The 17,419-nt window shown below is 47.0% G+C and overlaps 5 protein-coding genes across 5 annotated transcripts; 2 read left to right on the forward strand and 3 right to left on the reverse strand.

Annotated features, from left to right (window-relative positions):
• Positions 1–101: 101 nt before the first annotated feature.
• Pdw03_3442 (uncharacterized protein) lies at positions 102–462 on the forward strand (the record flags this gene model as incomplete). The annotated part of the gene is made up of 3 exons (XM_066100494.1): positions 102–165; positions 241–349; positions 417–462. 3 exons carry the CDS (start codon positions 102–104, stop codon positions 460–462), a joined length of 219 nt encoding a protein of 72 aa, XP_065955894.1.
• Positions 463–3,148: 2,686 nt separating this feature from the next.
• Positions 3,149–3,643, forward strand: Pdw03_3443 (pyranose 2-oxidase; the record flags this gene model as incomplete). Its single annotated transcript, XM_014676701.1, has 1 exon — positions 3,149–3,643. The coding sequence occupies one exon, from the start codon at positions 3,149–3,151 to the stop codon at positions 3,641–3,643; it is 495 nt and encodes a 164-aa protein (XP_014532187.1).
• A 562-nt stretch (positions 3,644–4,205) lies between these two features.
• Positions 4,206–4,815, reverse strand: Pdw03_3444 (Thioesterase family protein; the record flags this gene model as incomplete). The annotated part of the gene is made up of 2 exons (XM_014676700.1): positions 4,206–4,674; positions 4,736–4,815. 2 exons carry the CDS (start codon positions 4,813–4,815, stop codon positions 4,206–4,208), a joined length of 549 nt encoding a protein of 182 aa, XP_014532186.1.
• Positions 4,816–8,220: 3,405 nt separating this feature from the next.
• On the reverse strand, positions 8,221–9,204 carry Pdw03_3445 (Integral membrane protein; the record flags this gene model as incomplete). The annotated part of the gene is made up of 1 exon (XM_014676698.1): positions 8,221–9,204. The coding sequence occupies one exon, from the start codon at positions 9,202–9,204 to the stop codon at positions 8,221–8,223; it is 984 nt and encodes a 327-aa protein (XP_014532184.1).
• Positions 9,205–14,720: 5,516 nt separating this feature from the next.
• Positions 14,721–16,971, reverse strand: Pdw03_3446 (WD repeat protein; the record flags this gene model as incomplete). Its single annotated transcript, XM_014676697.1, has 2 exons — positions 14,721–16,693; positions 16,755–16,971. The coding sequence occupies 2 exons, from the start codon at positions 16,969–16,971 to the stop codon at positions 14,721–14,723; spliced, it is 2,190 nt and encodes a 729-aa protein (XP_014532183.1).
• Between the last annotated feature and the right edge of the window lie 448 nt (positions 16,972–17,419).

Below are 17,419 nucleotides of genomic sequence, written 5' to 3' on the forward strand. Positions count from 1 at the left end.
ACAGATCAAATCCGCCTCCGGCACCCTCCGGCACGCCACATGTCATGTTCCTGACCTTGGCCCACACAGCGATTGCGCTCCTTTCTTAGGCGATCTTGTATATGTTGCATACTGGCCCATTGGCCCATCGGCACTCAAAGCTACATTGTCAAGCTTCATTCGGAGGCAAGTTTGGCAAAATGCCCGTATGGCACGACGAGTACATGAGTCTAAAGCAAGCGCTGTCTCCGGGCAACTCAGGTCTGCCAGTCCATGGCCTCGGTGTTCATCCCACTTGCTCCAACGGTCCCGCCAATGTGCAGTCATCGCCTTTTTCTAGCGGCGGGCGAGGCAGCGGTGAGAGCCGTCTGTAAGACAGACTATGGCGCTGGCCGCCAAGGGCTGGAATGACCTGGTGCTCATCGCCAAGATTCTAGCTGCAGGGCTACGTCTCGCTCTTTCTCTTCTTCGCTATCGGGTTGAGCCTCGCTGACGAGCTCTAACCTTGCCTCGAGACCCAAGATGGTTTCAAATACAGGATGCTTTCGGCGCCGCGAGGTTTCTAGCTGTCGACATGTGAATTCAGGGATCCATCGCAGGACCGCAGACGGGTGTGACGCTTAATTGGGACATGGGCGCTGACCAACAGGTTCCGCACATACCTCACGCCGGCACGGTCCTCATATCCACATTTAGGCAACTACCTTGCATTCTGGGGCTGGCCCCTGTATGGCGCGTGGACGCCACGATGGATGAACCGGGTCGATTTCCGCTCCGGTTGGCGCATAGCCCAGACGGGGTCGAAGATTTCGACAAGCGGTCCGGATGGATTATGGCGCCACTGGTGTGGAGGGTGGTGGGGTTGACGGCGTGGGCAGAGAAATGCCGCTCAGAGGCAAGAAGTATCGCTGGTATTCGGCTGATGACATGGAGAATCTTGCGGGAAGTGAGACGAGGCGTCCTGGACCCTCGAGGGCTTCCATCGAAAGGGAGTGAGACATTGATGTGTCAATGGGAGCGCACGGTGAAACAGGGTTTCACACGACTCTACTCCGTATATTGTACACGTAGGCTTTTTTAGTCGAGTGGGATTCTTCAACAAAAGTGGGCCCCATTTCCTTGCGCCTCGTTGAAATCTGGTGCGTATATTATCTTATACTCTCACAGCAACACCGATTTGCACCACATTAACTTTGGGTTGTATAGGGTTGGCTGAACAGTGATACTACGATAGTCAGACCGGTCGTTTCTCTTGACAAAGGTGCTAGTGATTTGTTTTGGCGCAGGATTTCTTGTTATTCTAGTATGGTGGTGGTCTAGAATTCCTCTTTAGACTTGGCCATGCACTCAATTTAATGAGTTTAGAGCACTCTTGGCCCATGTAGGAAAGGAAAAAGGGCCAACCGTAGTACTAGAAGTAAATGCATTGGATGGGATAAATCCATCTTGTGTTCAGGGCTGGGCCGTTTGAAAAAAAAAGCCTGATGACTCGAAAGGGCTCGAAGGATGGAGAGCAAAAAAAGACTACGAAGTAGTCTTTGGGATATCACAGAAATTGGCATCACATTATCTTGCTTAAAGGAGATAGTTTTGGAGACAACTCTCTTTTCCTCTACTCCGTGCTCCTACGGAGTAGAGGTTTCGATTATTGTAAACGCCTTGCGTCATGTTATGTTGTAAATTTGGAAAGGGTTGGCATGACGATCGCCTGTAGCTGCGAGGCTCTGGACCAGGTGGCACAGCGATGATTTTTGGTTTTATTGACACGACAGTCAGAATTGCGATCATGCATACGGAGTATCTGTAGAAAGAATTACAATAAGCCTTGATGGTAATAATGAACTTGTAAAAATGCGGCACGCAGTCAACACACCACCAATCAGTGATGCTGGTCATAGCGAGCGGTACATCGCAAATAATCGAAGATCGTGACAACAACGCTTTCCTGAGGAATGAGAAACTAGACCATCAGCTTCAAATAGACCAGGCTAGAATAGAACTCGGTCAGTCTTGCAAGCTGAGACAAGGCCAAGCAGACATAACATAGGGCTGAACCTCAAGAATAGCTGCGCCACAAAAAAAAATCTTGCAGCCTGGAGATTCCCCGTTGGGGAATATGTGCCAAGTGTTCGAGGCTTTTGTTTTTGAGTCAGAAAAGATTCTGGAAACTGTCGGAAATCAATTGGGGGGGGGGGGGGGGGGGCCTATGACGAAAAGGAAAGGGATCAGCCCTAAACGGGATAATGAGGGGAGAAGGAAAAAAACCCCCGCGAGCCAAAGGATGGTAGTGCTAAGTCTCGGCAGGTCCCGCACCTGAAAATCTCTCAGGTCAGCGGTTAGATAATCCACAGTTTCAGTCATCTCAGCCACTTGAAGGCGCGGGAAAGTCCCAGAGCTACGTAGTTGTGGCTCAACCTCTCGGATCAAACTGAGCGGGTCGATTGACTTTTTCTTGTTCCACCATCTGACCGCCAAATATATATCACACACATTCTTAATTTGTTTTCTCCATATATGCCTACGAATCACCATGGCGACATTCCTCCAGTTAAATGCCCCATCTATAGCACACGCTCTCGTTGAGCTCTAACACCGGCCGTGCGAGTTCTACTGCGTCCTGCCGATTGACGCAAGTCAAAGCCCTTTTCATCCCTATTCGCTTCCCATCCTCTTTTCCCGCGACCAGGGATAAAGCTGTCCCTTCAAGGCTCCCAAGCTCCAAAACTACAATCCTCCAATCTTATCACGACCCCCTTTTCCCGACTTAGAAACACACCACCCCCTCACCGCATCGATAACGAATACACCTTGCTGTCTGGTCAGTGCTATTTGAATTGGACATTCTCAACCAGTCCTTGCCTCAGATTACAACCCCGTGCCACGGGTGCCTGCCGTTCCACATTCTTTGCATCCCGAAAGGTTCTCAGGGGGCCTTCACCGAGCTTTTGTGAACGCGGGAGACCCGTCGAATTCCCATTTCTGCTTGGATTTTGACCAATTGATATTTTCATGACTTTTCACCATGACTGTCGACTTGTAGACCGTTCTAGCCCTTGAGATCCTTTGTACTCCAGTGCTGTTTCTATATCAACTTGGACATCCCCCCTCCATCTTCTTGGACAAACCATCCTTCCAGATACCCTTTTCGACCTTGACACAATCCTCAATCATGGCCCCCAACCTCTTCCTCTGTGCGCGAGCCATTTTCTGCCCAACCTACTGGTTCCAAAAAGGCCATCGCGATGGCGATCTTAAGGAACAACACTGGCAATCCCCCGTGCCGGGAACATACAAGTTCCTTCCTGGTCGTGGATGGCACCTCATCCGTCGGGATGGGTGCAAAAAAGATGAAAAAGTCCCTGCTGCGCTAGTCTACTGCCGCATCCTCCACCGCTACATGTTCGAATCCGAACTGGAAGAACGCTGTCGCTGGTTCGATACCCCGCTACACAAGGGCGGCCGTCCGGAAAAGCTGCGCTTTTTCCTCCTCGATGACGGCATTCACTGGGTTGCTGGCTGGGATGCCCAGGGCAGTCTAATTCTTGGCCCTTATCCCAAATGGTGGCTCGATGAAGATGGACGCACCATGCGCCGTGGTGCCTCACCTCCCTCCAGTATCAACGTGTCCCGTTGCAGCAGCATCATCGCTGGCAAATTTGACTGAGCTTGTCACAAATTACCCCTGAAATTGTCAGATGGCAATCCCTCAAATGATGATTGGAAATTCCATCATATATGTATACCCATTCTGTGGCGCTTTTCGATATTGTGAAGCGATTTAGCGTGTCTCTTTTACTCTTATGACAACTCACAAAAAGTTTTCGGTTCGGTTCTTGTATTTTTAAATCATGGTGATGGATACGTTTTTTTTAGGGTTCTTTTTGTTTCATAGATCCAAGGTTAGAATAGACTTATAACGATTCAGGGGTTTAAATGATCTACTTGATCGACAAGGCGCAAGGTTTTGTCTTTTTCTCACATCGGCGTCTCGCATCCCTAGGGTGATTTGTTCCATACCAATTGATAGAGCGTTTTGCTGAGCTATACATCGCTTACTTTCTCTTGAATTTCTGTCAAAGATCATTTGATCAATCTGAAATCTAGGATCCCTTCTAACAATTACCCGAAATTAATCCGACTGTCATGGAATGCAAGTTGCTACCCATATCCCGATAAGAAAATGATTTACAAGCCCAGCCCATCGCCCGAAATTCACATTTTTTGCCTCACAATTTCGCCTCAGCTCTAACAAGCAACTTCTTCAAGCCCTGCCTGGTCCGCTCCTCCATCCCCATCTTCCCAACCCGCATGGTCTTCCTCAACACAAAAACATGTGTATAAGTCCCAACCATCTTAACATCCTCCTCACCCTTACGGAAAATACCCACTTCCCAGGTAACGCTAGATTTGCTAAGCCTATTAACGCGCAGCCCGACCTCCAGCAGATCCGGGAAGCGCACCGAGGCGAAGAAGTGCGCCTGTGTCGAGACAATCAACCCAATTTGGTCTGTACCAGCTGTCAAATTCGATGGGGAGGGGAAATGGGACGGCTGTCCGTGAGTTGGCGCTGGAGTTGGGTTGTTCACACTAAAGGGATCCATGCCGCAGTGTTGGATCAAGTACGTATTCGCGATTGTGTCGAACAGGTGGGTGTACACTGCGTTGTTGAGGTGTGCATACATATCGTTATCAAACCTGTGAGTGTGGGTGTTAGTATCTGGTTGGCGGGTGCCCGTTCGGTGGTCCTGCTACTGACCATCGGGTCTGGTGTACTTGGTGGAAGCCATAGTCGCTGCGCTTGCGTTGCCTCATGACCTGGGACTCTGGGGTGGCCATTTTCTTTTCTTTTTAATGGGATGGTCAGTTTGGATCACTCAAATAGATTTGTTTATGCTTCCAAGCTTGATATAGCAGGAATGTTCCAAGGTTCTCCAGGTTCTCTGCGCGGACCTCGGTCTGTTGGTGATTAGGTAACTTTGATGGCAGGCGGGGCCCCAGGGCTTCTGTGATCCACTTGTCTTTCATCTGATCCACCTCCAGCGACAAAGAAGTAGAGAAACATCGAGGCTTTCATCGTATATCATTACTTGTGTCTCTTTCTATATGAAGACCAGGGCGTATGGAGTTTCATTTGGAGAACGGTCTTCGTCATACAATTGTTCCTCTTTTTAGCAACCGTGTAATCCTACGTGCGTCGAGAAATCTCGCTATAGTCTATCGACAAGACAATGGGAGCTCTTCCACCTAGAGCTGGGCTTCAAGCTCTGATCTTGTGCGGTCCTAGGGCCTCCTTTGGAACTCTTCTTGATCAGGACAAGACCCCGAAATATCTAGTCCTAATCGCCAACAGACCGTTGATACATTATTTGCTGAAGTTCTGTGAGATATCAGATATAAGTGGTGATTTTAGATTATTGGAACCGCAAAATTCTGATCATTTCCAGTGTTGGCTCGTTAATTCAGATGTCACACTGATTATACACCCCTCTGCCCTTCCTCATATCAAGTCTACTTTGTTGTAAACCCCATGTTAGAAATCACTTCCGATGCCAAAAGTCCTCGCCCCTCAAGACCTGCAAGCCACAATGGCAACGGCACAGTTGCTTCGCCTTCCCGAGGTGCAGTCTTGCATTGAAACCGCCTTCTTCCTCCTGTCTTGTGATCTCGTCTGTGAAATCGAGGGCACATACCTATTGCAGATGTGAATATCACCTCAAGGTCAGACCGTAATGACCGAGGAAAAAAAAAACGCACCAACGAGGCGATCTTTGTGTGTATTGTCATGCAGGAGATGCCACAAAGGACAAGGTCTTGGATCCGATAGCCGTTGAACTTCTGCGGCAGACCAAGGTATCTGCAAGATCGAGTCACAGGCTTTTGAAGCTGCTCATGTCTACCGAGATGGACACTGTGTAAAGAAACCTCGAACATGGTAAAGGGGTTTCTTCTTCTTCTTCATTCGGCTGCCCAGCGACCATCCACACAAGCCAAAATGTTGACTGGCTACCGCGATGCACACCTTTACATTTTCCCCTTCTGGGTCACGGATCTCGCACGGCGTCAGTAAAGACTATTGCCTATTAGCGAAGACGTTATTGGGTTCGGGGCCAAGTCTGCATGGCAGCGGGGACTGTGTGAGAAGCTAGGACTGGATACTCGCTTGAGCCAGCAGAACGAAAGCCACGAAGAGAAAGTCTACCGAGAATTGAGTACTATCACCCACCATCCACCACAAAACAACATCCCGAACGCACCACCTCTCCTAGCATATCTTCATACAGGATCTACGGTACTTGTATGTCGAGTTGACCACCCCGCTATATCTTTATCTACATCTCTTCGTCTAGCCACAATAGAATCAATCCATTGAGGAGGCTGAACATGGAGCTTCTCGGTCTCCATTTTCCCACGACTGAACGATCACCTCCGCTGAATTTGTGAGTCCAAACTGGTATGGATTTAAAATAGACTGCCTCCTTGGATTTAATGTGATTATTGAGAGAAATTCTGTTATTAAGGCATCTTGCATTGGCCTAAACTCCAAGATTTACAGCGGTACTCGGATCACGCGATGCATCATTCTTGATAACGTTGTTATTGGAGATTGCTGTGTGTTAAATGGATATATAGCTGGGAGTCATAGTTATATCGGTGATGACTCGGTGCTTAGGGCTGTGAATTTTAAGAAGGGAACACTGTTCCTGGTCAAACCAAGGCTGAGAACAAGAAGCTTATGCCACTCTTGGAAGATCTTAGGGAGGAGTATACGGACATCTCTAGCAAATTTGCGACTAGTTGCTAGAATGTCTGATTCTTCGATTCTAGTTATAACACCAACTATGAATCCCAGAAGATCAAAGAGGAGAGAAAATAGGAATCGACAATCCGTGAGAAGAGAGTGCCAGCTAGTATTGAGTGCAACAGACTAGGACCCAGACTTTCCTCAAGTCTCAAACCCCTTCGATAAAGTGGCAGATTCAAATTTAGATTGTCCGAAAGTTTTATCTGTTTTCAGGTGAAAGCTCCACACATCACTACTCAGACCGCTCCAGTTAAACATACTTTCATGTCTTACTTGCGCTTGATCTCAAGAAGCTGTCATTGCTCTCACCAGACATGAAGTCTTCACCACCTACGACGAGGCTGCAGAGGCAGTTTTTATGAGGGTCCTCTGGATTGGCTGGCTGAGTGCCTGCCATTTGTCTGCAAAACACCGGCTTGATATATTGGGTGAGATTTACAGCTTGTAGAAGCTGCAACTGCGAAGACTGGATGTATAGATCGCCCGTAGAGTGAATGAGAGCATAGCCGCTGAGATTGCTCGAATTTATAACTTTGTGCTCGGGTCAAATACGTGGTTACAGGTGCTACTCATAGGACGATCTGGGACTTTGCTTTTCCGAACGCGCACTGTTCAATATGAAAAAGCCCGCTGCAGAAAGAATCGTGTTCCGAGTAGATGATCTTTAATCAACGTGCCGACAACTAGTGCATGATTCCACTTGGGTGTGAAAGGGACACCACTTCTGCGTGCGATTTCCATTTGACGCCTTGCTACGATGGGGGTAGACTTACAATTCAATCGACGGTGGAGCTTGAAGATGTTCATATATTGAACCTTACATAAATCTAATAACAGCCCTCTTTTCTAGTTTGATGTCATCGAGACGAATCAACCCAGCTCAAACCAGGATCTGAATCTTTCAGCCCCCTAAAGTTTGGATGTTATCTGTAAATCGGAGGAACAGGAACGTGGAGAAATTGGATACAGTGGGTTCTGCTGTTGATCGCGCATTTTTGATGGCGATCGTTAGGGACTCAACCGAAGTGCAATTGGTTCTAATGTGTCCGGTCCGCACTTTCTCCTGTATTCCCTCGGGTTTAAAGGGATTCATACATATTTAACAAGCGGAAACATTCGGCTATCACAGCAGGGCATCCGATTTCTCCCCCTGTTTGCCACCGGAACTTGAATACTTCAATCCTGAGTCCATACACCATCTTCAACACAGCATGATTCAAGTTGACATCACAGCCCTAGTAGACCTGGTACAGCTCTTTGCAAGCAGCCACTTCGTTGTGTAATTCCATGAAGGATCCAGTAAAAAAGACAAGTGTAGATACATGATGATAGAATGATAGAATGCTGTAAATGGCATCTGTACTGAAATTTGAACATTTAAAACCTCTAATAACAAAATATAGAACAACATGAGAAAGGTTTGAAATTTCACTGCGTTTTCACATTTGATCGGTGTCCTGCGCGCGAGGAACCCAATACATCAACTTGAAATAGTTCAGATATGCAACTCCCGTATATGTAACAGGGATGTACCGGGCACCTCTCCGGATCCAGCACATCGTATAACTAGCTACCAAGCTTGCTGGAACAAGCCCCAGGGGTGACTGAAAAACTGATGGGACAATATGGCGATAAATAATATCAGGATCGTCAAAGAAAGAGCGAGCATGTGGGAGAAAGCGCCGTTTGGATTGGGAGTAACGTTGTAACTGTTCTTTTCCAAAAGATGGATGAAGTTCGATTTCGCTACCAATGTACCACACTTCCGGAAGCGTGGGACTGGTTTGGTTGAAAGATCTGTTCTGTTTGAATAGCCGCACCAGTTGGACTGCTGAATTGCAATTCGATTCCACTGCATCTTGGCCTTGGGTACCGTGGGCTAAGATGAGGACGTCACACGCAGAAAGCGCTGCGATAGCCTTTGCGAAGTGCTGATGATCCCAATCGACGCCGAACTCCAAGCTGCGAATGTTCTGTACTCCTTCTTGTTCAAGCTCTGCAACAATAGCTTGACCCAAAGCTCCGCCTCCGCCCGTAATCACGAATCGTTTCCCTCGAACGGAGTAAGCAGTACCCCATACCCAGTCGAATAGTTTGATAAATGAACCCATGTAGCGATCAGGGTAAACATGATGGAGGGCGTGGTACTCCGGGCCAGCAAATATCCAATTCGGATCTTTGGGGGCAGTTTTATATACCACATGATTCGAGTCGCGGCCACTCGCAAGCATAACAAAGGTTGTTCTGAGGATTTGAATGCCAATGATTGACCAGAGATGACTTTGTGTTGTCCACACAAGGCCGATAGGAGTCACCAAAGTCGCGAAGACATAACCTAGTGCGGTCCCAGAGACTTGAAGGCCCAACTCAAGCGGCAGCGCTTGAGTCATATTTTGCCAGGCATATTTATTATCGAAGTTCATATGCCGAGTAAAATAGAGATGGTGGAAATGGTGAATGTGTGCGAGACGTCGGAGAAGAGGATGAGATGATTTGTTGGTTTGATGTAGCATGTAATGGACTGCATCGAAGAACAAAGAGCCTGTGCAAAAGAGATAAAATAAAGATAACAGAGACGGAAGAATAGGACTGTACAAGAAGGATTGAATGGATCCAACCACCAAAGGAGGGATTTTATCGATGGATGCCACCTCGACTGTATAGATCATCTTCATCTTCGATTATGGAAACGCGACAGAGAAGATTGAGGCGTGTCACGCAGTTCAAGCAATGACCTCTTTGTGCTTTCAAAGGGTGCACAAATTAATTTATAGTGCTTTGAGAGTATCTTAAGGCCGACCCTTCAATGAAAGAAATCCCCTGTTCAGTCGATACATGCTGGACCATCAGCATTAAGGCAGCCATATAACAAAGGTGTAATATCATTCCCCAATCCACCAAGCTAGACCAAGCTATCCACACCTGAAGGTGTCAGACTGACCGGAATCGGCTGTATAAACCAGGCGAGAGTTTGTCGTGGTTCCATTCCCCCCCCCTCTCTTTTTCAACCCGGTCATCTAGCGTGTCCATTGTACAATCGAGGCTTGCAATTGTGCTAACTTTTACATAGACAAAGGTGAGAAGTGAATGTCCAAGTGTTGTCTGTTGCGCCACAGCCCCACTGTAACAGGAGTGTGGAAATACGAGTGCGATAAACGCCCAAACCCTGGGTCTCGGAAGGCTGCTAGATTCGATCGAACCCTGGTCAGGTACCTTTATTATTTGCCTGCAGTCCTGGCCCACATAAAGCGCTAAGAAAAAAAAAACAAAACGAAAGGCTACAACCATTACACATGAGGCAGTTCCAAATTGGGCAGGTGCGTCAGTGGAAAAGATATTAGAGGAATGTGACATGTCGTCCAAGTTCAAATGCTTGTCTACAACATAATAAAGTGGGTTTCCACGGGCAAACTCCGTAGTGTTTCTAGTATTATTTCTTGGAGATTATCATAATTCGAGTATGATCAAGAAGGAGAGCCTCGTAAGAGAAAATATCTACATAATCACTAGGTTTCAGATTTACAGAAAACCCTGCCACCCTACGAGTGCGGCCCTTCAGACTCTCAATCAAGTCGTTTTCGAGGCCAGCCTTGAAGCCCTTGAAGTGCGTGTCAGTTTAAAATCAAACTATATAATCTCAATAGCATCGAAAGCTCGAAAGCTATAAGGAAGGTTTAATTTAATCCCAGATAAGCATCTAGAGTCAATTCAATCGATGTCGGGTAGTCAAAGTTGAAAAAATGTCGAGCTTACAACACACTAGGCCAAAAGCAGAGAAAGGAGGAGGGTTACATTGTAGAATGGAGGTAGAATTATCTACCACCTATCAAATAACCATACCCAGCATCAATCTAGAGCCTAGCGATCTAGTAGAAATTGTATCAAGAACTTGCCTTCAATTGACATCCTTTAGGCAGCATAGTCTAAACTGCTATTTTGCTCAACCCCTTTCCGTCGTCTTTCGTTGCTTCTGGCCACATTGTGATAAAGTAGAGCGCTACCATTACAGGGGTTAATCCTGGTGAAGTGAAGACTACCCGAGCACCTATCTCTCAACCCAAGTGTTATTTCTCGTGGTATCACCGTCGCAAAAAAAAACAGAGCCCCTTAAGCGCCCTAGTCATTTAGTGCTTCTATAATTTACTCTATATTTAGTCCTATTTAAATTCTCCGTATTGCTACCTCTAAATAAAATGTGTCACGGTGCGAACCGTGATGCTTAGTTAGAGGAAGATCACGGCACGTGATCTCCGACCTGTTTATCTGAACTTCAGTTCTAGATCCTGTTGTAGCTCTTCGAGCTACGTCTTGTATATTAGCCTGCCCCTGCCTGTGCCTGTACCTGTCAATGAGAATCTGATCTGTTACGACCTGTCCCTGCCAGTCATCTCCTATCACCGTCCTGCCAGCCCGCACCCTGACAAAATGCCTCTATTAAACTGTATAACTTAGATAGGGCTAATTTACTTAGGTTAACTAAGTGTCCTATGATTAAAATTCTATGTCCTAATAAACTGTCTATTGATTCTAATCTCTTTTGGTTAAAGCTTTAAACTTAGTTTAAAGAGTATCCTTTAGAGATTCTATTCTAATATAAAACTATTAGTTATCCTTCATTACTAGACCTTATCTTTCGCTTAAGCTTTTATTAGAATAACTGTCACGGTGCGAACCGTGATGCTTAGTTAGAGGAAGATCACGGCACGTGATCTCCGACCTGTTTATCTGAACTTCAGTTCTAGATCCTGTTGTAGCTCTTCGAGCTACGTCTTGTATAATAGCCTGCCCCTGCCTGTACCTGTCAAGTGGAATCTGATCTGTTATGACCTGTTCCTACCAGTCATCTCCTATCATACCGTCCTGCCAGCCCGCACCCTGACAATAACTCTAGCTATTTTATCGATAATAACTTAAAGTTTAACAAGATACTTCTTGTATTTAAACCTTAATTAAAGTGTTTTAGTAAATGATCCTAATAGATCTCCTGAAGAGCTATAATACTAAGGATAGAGTGCTAAAAGTTATTATTATAAATATTCCTTTTACTCATAGTAAATTAGCTAAAAGTTTCTAGTGAATAATACTAGAAGAAATAACTATTCTTACTCTATAGATTTCTATATAATACCTCTATACTCTCTAGCCTAGTCTAAATAAGCTACTTGCTTAGATATATAAAATTATCACTATAGGTACCTTCGTTCACCTAAGTAAATTAGCCCTATCTATGTCACGGTGCGAACCGTGATGCTTAGTTAGAGGAAGATCACGGCACGTGATCTCCGACCTGTTTATCTTGAACTTCAGTTCTAGATCCTGTTGTAGCTCTTCGAGCTACGTCTTGTATATTAGCCTGCCCCTGCCTGTGCCTGTACCTGTCAATGAGAATCTGATCTGTTACGACCTGTCCCTGCCAGTCATCTCCCATCATACCGTCCTGCCAGCCCGCACCCTGACAATCTAGGTTTTGTAGTTTATATATTTAGAGGTAGTAATACGGAGAATTTAAATAGGACCGAGTATAGAGTAAATTATAGAAGCACTAAATGGTTAGGGCGGTTAAGGGGCTCTGTTTCTTTACGACGGTGATACCACGAGAAACAACACTTGGGTTGAGAGATAGGTGCTCGGGTAGTCTTCACTTCCAGGATTAACCCCTGTAATAGTAGTGAAATCGCCGTGACATTCGTGCTCTACTATACTAAGTTAGTAACCTTTCTTGAAAATCCCTAGAGAAAAATTTCTGAATTTTATTATTAGCACCGTTTGATATCACCTGCTACCTACAGGAGAAATGCAGGCTCCTCTGAGATGAAGGCCACGTGTGGCCAATCATTGAGAGCCAGGGACACACACCTACAAGCCATCAGCATCAAAAGTACCAGTACAGCCGATGTGTGATTTATTGTTGGGAAAACGTAACGGGGAAAGAGGTGAGAACCCCGGTACTGCCGAGTCATGTAGGGGAGATTTGAAAGTCTTGTTCTCCGGTTGCACTTCTCCACACAACAGAGAAGGGTTGAATTTCGTCTGAATACCAGCGGATTGAAGTTGCAAAAGATAGGAAGAATGGTGCGACACTGAATGCAGGTGCAAATGTAGCTACACGCCTAGAACCCATCAGACAAAGAACACAAATCCGCTACGGAGACATCTACTCCGCATGTGCGCACAGGGTCCATCCACATGACGCTCTCTGTCTCAGCCCATCTTGTATCCATCACCTGTCTAGTAATTTAGTTCCGCGACCTAGCCCCAATGAAGCGATAGATGTCTTAATTGGCATAAGCAATGAGGTCGATAGTGGCCGCCAGCAACCTTCTAGGATCTCGGCCATCGAAGCTCGCTTCTGTTAAAAAAAAAACCGTCCACCAGCAGGCTATTTATGCGCGCAACTAGGCTCGGATTGCGCACCATGTAAGACATTATTTCAACAGGGTCTCGGCCGATCGGGTAAAACCCCAGTCCAGCTGATATCACGAACGAAACAAATTTGGCATATGTTGCCAACCGGGTATCCATCGGCTATTTAAATCTGCTACTGAGTCGCAATCCAACTCGCATGTCCACACGACCATCTTCGCCAAAGAAATCTCAGGTAAGGGTGCAGTGGGACATTGTGGCGCATGGAGGAAAGGGTACTCCTTGACCTATCTTATTAATCTTAACGAGCCTCGTATGTTCGCAAAGGACTATCGTTATCAGGGGAAGTAGAGAATTGTCTCGAATTGGCCATATTGGCGTCCGTTTCTGCGTGTCGTTTCCCTCTCACTAAGCAGGATCTCTATAGTCAAAAACAGCGGGCGGGGGAATTGACGAGCAAGACTAGAAGATGGTAAAAAGGGTCATTGCTACCGTTGACACTTCAAGACGGCTAAGAAGAGACATCCTTGTGTTAAAGGTGTAGGAATACATCGGGCAGTGTTTATCTATGTACCTCGGAAGCCTCTGACGAGTTACCTAGATAGAACGATCGAAGTTCCTAAAGAAGGATTAGACCTTTAGGGGTCCTTTTTTTGAACAAAACCTTGACCTTGAACCCTTGGAAATTCTACTGTATAAATAGTACTAAGCTTCTCAGTTTGGTAATGCAAGACCTCAACCTATATTTCGTTGTTCATGTTCATGTCCTCTACGTTGCTAGTGTTGCCATCTGCTCATCGGTATTTGGACGAGTCATGGGCCCTTCTTGTTCAATTTAGACGTTTACAGTATGTGGATCATCAGCTGGTATTTGATCTTGAGGTTGCAGGGGTTGACCCATCTATATGGCGTATGTGTGTATGTGGAAAGCGACAAGAAGTGGAGTGGTGCAGAGTGAGAGGTTGGGAAAATGTGCATTCAGATCAAAAATGGGTCTACTGGTGCGAGATGGGAATCTATCAATTTCTTCGTTACTACCTCTGTAGCAATGCATGGGTTGAAGGCCAGACGATGTCTGACTAGGAATAATTTTGAAAGGGGGTCTGAAGAGCAACGGGAAAAAATTGCTGAAAGAGATTCAAGATTGTTGGCATCGCTTTTGAGACATTAGGATACAGAGTGGTCATTCAAAAAAAGGGCACCAGAGCTTTGAAATCTCAGGCGGCATCACAACAAAGCTGTCTATGATGAGAAAGTGTGCAAATAGGGTATTGAGAAAGTTACCGTAGGTTCAAAACCTGCGGCCCTGGAATCAACAGCAGCACCTCGCACGGCACCTAATTGCACATCGGGGCAACAAAGGCTGCCAATGAGATTGGCTGGTGTTCAGTAGTGCTTCAGTCAGAAGAAGACAGGTGTGCCCGTATCAAGGCTTTGCCTAACGAGGAAGGTGAAAAAGCCAACAAAACGGTTCGTAGTTGAGCGGGAAAACTTCCTGGGTGGACAAGACTGTACGGCGTCACGAAAGTAGCATCAAGGGCATGGCACAAGAAAAGGCCATAACTGGCAAGACATGTTACATCTTGCGGAAAGTGTTTCCAGAAGCACTGCGGCGTTCCTTGGCCCGGAACGATGTGTCGGTCTTGTCGTAGCGCACTTCGGGGGCAGCACGCTTCGGCTTCCCGGCCGGGTTGAAGCTCATCTCTTGCTCGCCGACGACACCAACTCGTCGTGCAGGCTTTTGTCTCGACTTCATATTCTGCGCGCGGGAGCCGAAGGAGCGGTCTCGGGTGGAGTTGGCTTGATTCGAAGACGATACTTGCATCCGAGGCGGAGGGCGCTTCGTCCGCTTGTAGTCTGCAGAAGAGATCTTTTTGGAAGTCACTGTCTTGGTAGGCTTTTCCGTCTCGCTGTCGGAATCGGAATCGGAGCTTGAACCGGGCACGTCGTCGATGGCTTCTTGCTCGACTGCCGTCAAGCCACGCTCCTTTCTCGAAGCAGATGGGGCAGCAGCCTGGGGAACCGTACTGGGATTCAGCAACTGGAATTCGCGTGAAGTCTCGTCGACAGCAAAGTCTTGGTCCTCGAACAGCTGGGCGAAACGGCCACCGCCCAATACATTCTTGTCCACGGCTGCGGAAGAAGTGGCATCGACCATTTCCTGGTCGCCCGAGCCTTCCAATAGGCGTTTGGCATGCTTGCGCTCTCTCTTCTCCTCCGCGTTCAGCATCCTTTCGGCCAGTCTCCTGTTCACCTTGACGGCAACCTTCTTCTTGCCGCGGATGCGGCTTTCCCGCTCCTTGTTCATAATTTCTGCCACCTTCTTCGCTCTGGGGTTTTCTGTGTCGGGGAACAACCCAGTTATAGAGTTATAAACAAAGTTCGATACTTGGTAACCCTTCGAGTAAGGTACCATCTTTCCTGACTGCATGTAGGACGCCAAATCAATGGGTTCTCCGCCTGCCTTGATAAGCTTGGCATCCCATTTAGCGACCTCCTCACTGGGCACAAGCGTGAATCCGGGCCAGACGGAACTAGACTGGGCAGACTTGAACGCACTGGGGTCGTTTGGATCCTCAGCCATCTCTTCAACCAGATTGTCCAAGAATGAGCACCACCTCGGCGCGGGGCCAAGCTGCGGAATGAAAAATGAGTGTTGCTGTCGGCCTTCATTGGCTGTGAGGAGCATGCCGCTATCCTTGCACCAAGCGACCGAGTTGAGATCCACCGCCGGTTCAACAGAGGTCCAAGGCTTTTGATCTTCGATATCCCAGAGCTTGATGATACGCTTATCGGCCGAGAGCAACTTGGGTTCGATTGTCGCAGCTTGTGTTGCAGACGACTGTTCGAGGAATTGGAGAGTGTGAATAGGGAACCCGTATCCTTGATCCTTGATCTGGAAGGGAACGGGGGAACGCAAGTCATAGAGGTGAATGAGACCATTAGATGAGCCGGTTCCGAGGCTCATGCCGGAGCGATTGAATTCTAGAGCTGTGATCTCTGAGCGCTCATCATAAAGTCCAACTTGGGTGGGTGTAGACAGCACCCCAGCGCGTCCCTTAGCCCTAGGGTCCCACAGCTCAACTGTCCCCAATGAAGTTCCGAATGCCAACAAATTGTGACTCTGTTCCGCAATAGCACCGGTGTTAACAGAGCCTGTGTTGATTCCACCTTGGAGAGTTCCACCACCCGTGGATGTAAAATCGTCACCTCCGACATCAACCTCAAAACTCCGCATGTATCGACCTAGCTCCAAGTTCAATCGGTATACCTCTCCCATGCCATCCTGATTAACACCAACTGCAGGAATAAGCACTTCAGTCGACTGGCGGTCGTAGACAATGTCACGTCCATATCTGGGAAGTCTGGTGGTGTAGTGACAGCCCGAGGGAGTGTGGAACTCGAGAGATCGATCAGACTGGAGGTGGAGGGACTTGGTATAATCGGAAGACAGTAGGATGAATGTGGTGTTGAGCGAACTGGTATGGCGCGCCCATGAAAGGGACAATTGTGGAAGATAATGAGTATGAATTTGTGGCTTGTAAGTTCCTGCAAGCAATATTGTTAGGGCATGCGCTTTCAAGAAAAGATGAGGATCACTAGTACGAACCTGTGCTCATAACCCATTCTCCATCCTCACTGACCCGAACACAGTGACTCGCTTCCTCAAATTCAAAGTCTTGCAGTAGTTCAACTCGATTGGCATACTCGGGATCATTTTTCAAGCTGCGCTTTCGCCGTCTAGCAAGCCATTCGGGAAGCGGGCGAGCACTGTCTGAGCCCGAGATGGTATATACCGGGACTTCAGACGGATTGGACAGCTTCATGCTGGTATATTCTGGCGTTAACAAGGCGAAGCCAGTTGTTTTGAGGTAGTCTGCAACTTGTTTGCAACTTATCAGTGTCGGCGAAAGCAAACCTGCAAAAGATTAAAAAAAAAATTGCGATAAAAAGCTGCTGATAGCGATCACGTGACAACTGGGCCTGGTGATTGGCCCAAGTGTCCCTGGCAAACGTCCCCCGGAATTACGCATTTCAACTTTCTGTTGACTTCATGCAATAAGCCTTGTGGTTAAACTCATTACTGTTTCATTTGGTGCGCTGATTTCATTTAAGTGAGAGTGTTGTGCCAGACCTTCTAGTCTTTGTTGATCACTTCCGCCCATCATGGTATCAATCAGCTAATGTATTCGCTGCTTGTTGATCTCTCTGCTATGCGCTATCACTCCTTGTCACAGACCATGCAACCTATGATTGGAAATGACTTTCAGAGTC

The sequence above is a fragment of the Penicillium digitatum genome, chromosome 1, assembly GCF_016767815.1.
Source record: "Penicillium digitatum chromosome 1, complete sequence".
Lineage (NCBI taxonomy): Eukaryota > Fungi > Ascomycota > Eurotiomycetes > Eurotiales > Aspergillaceae > Penicillium > Penicillium digitatum.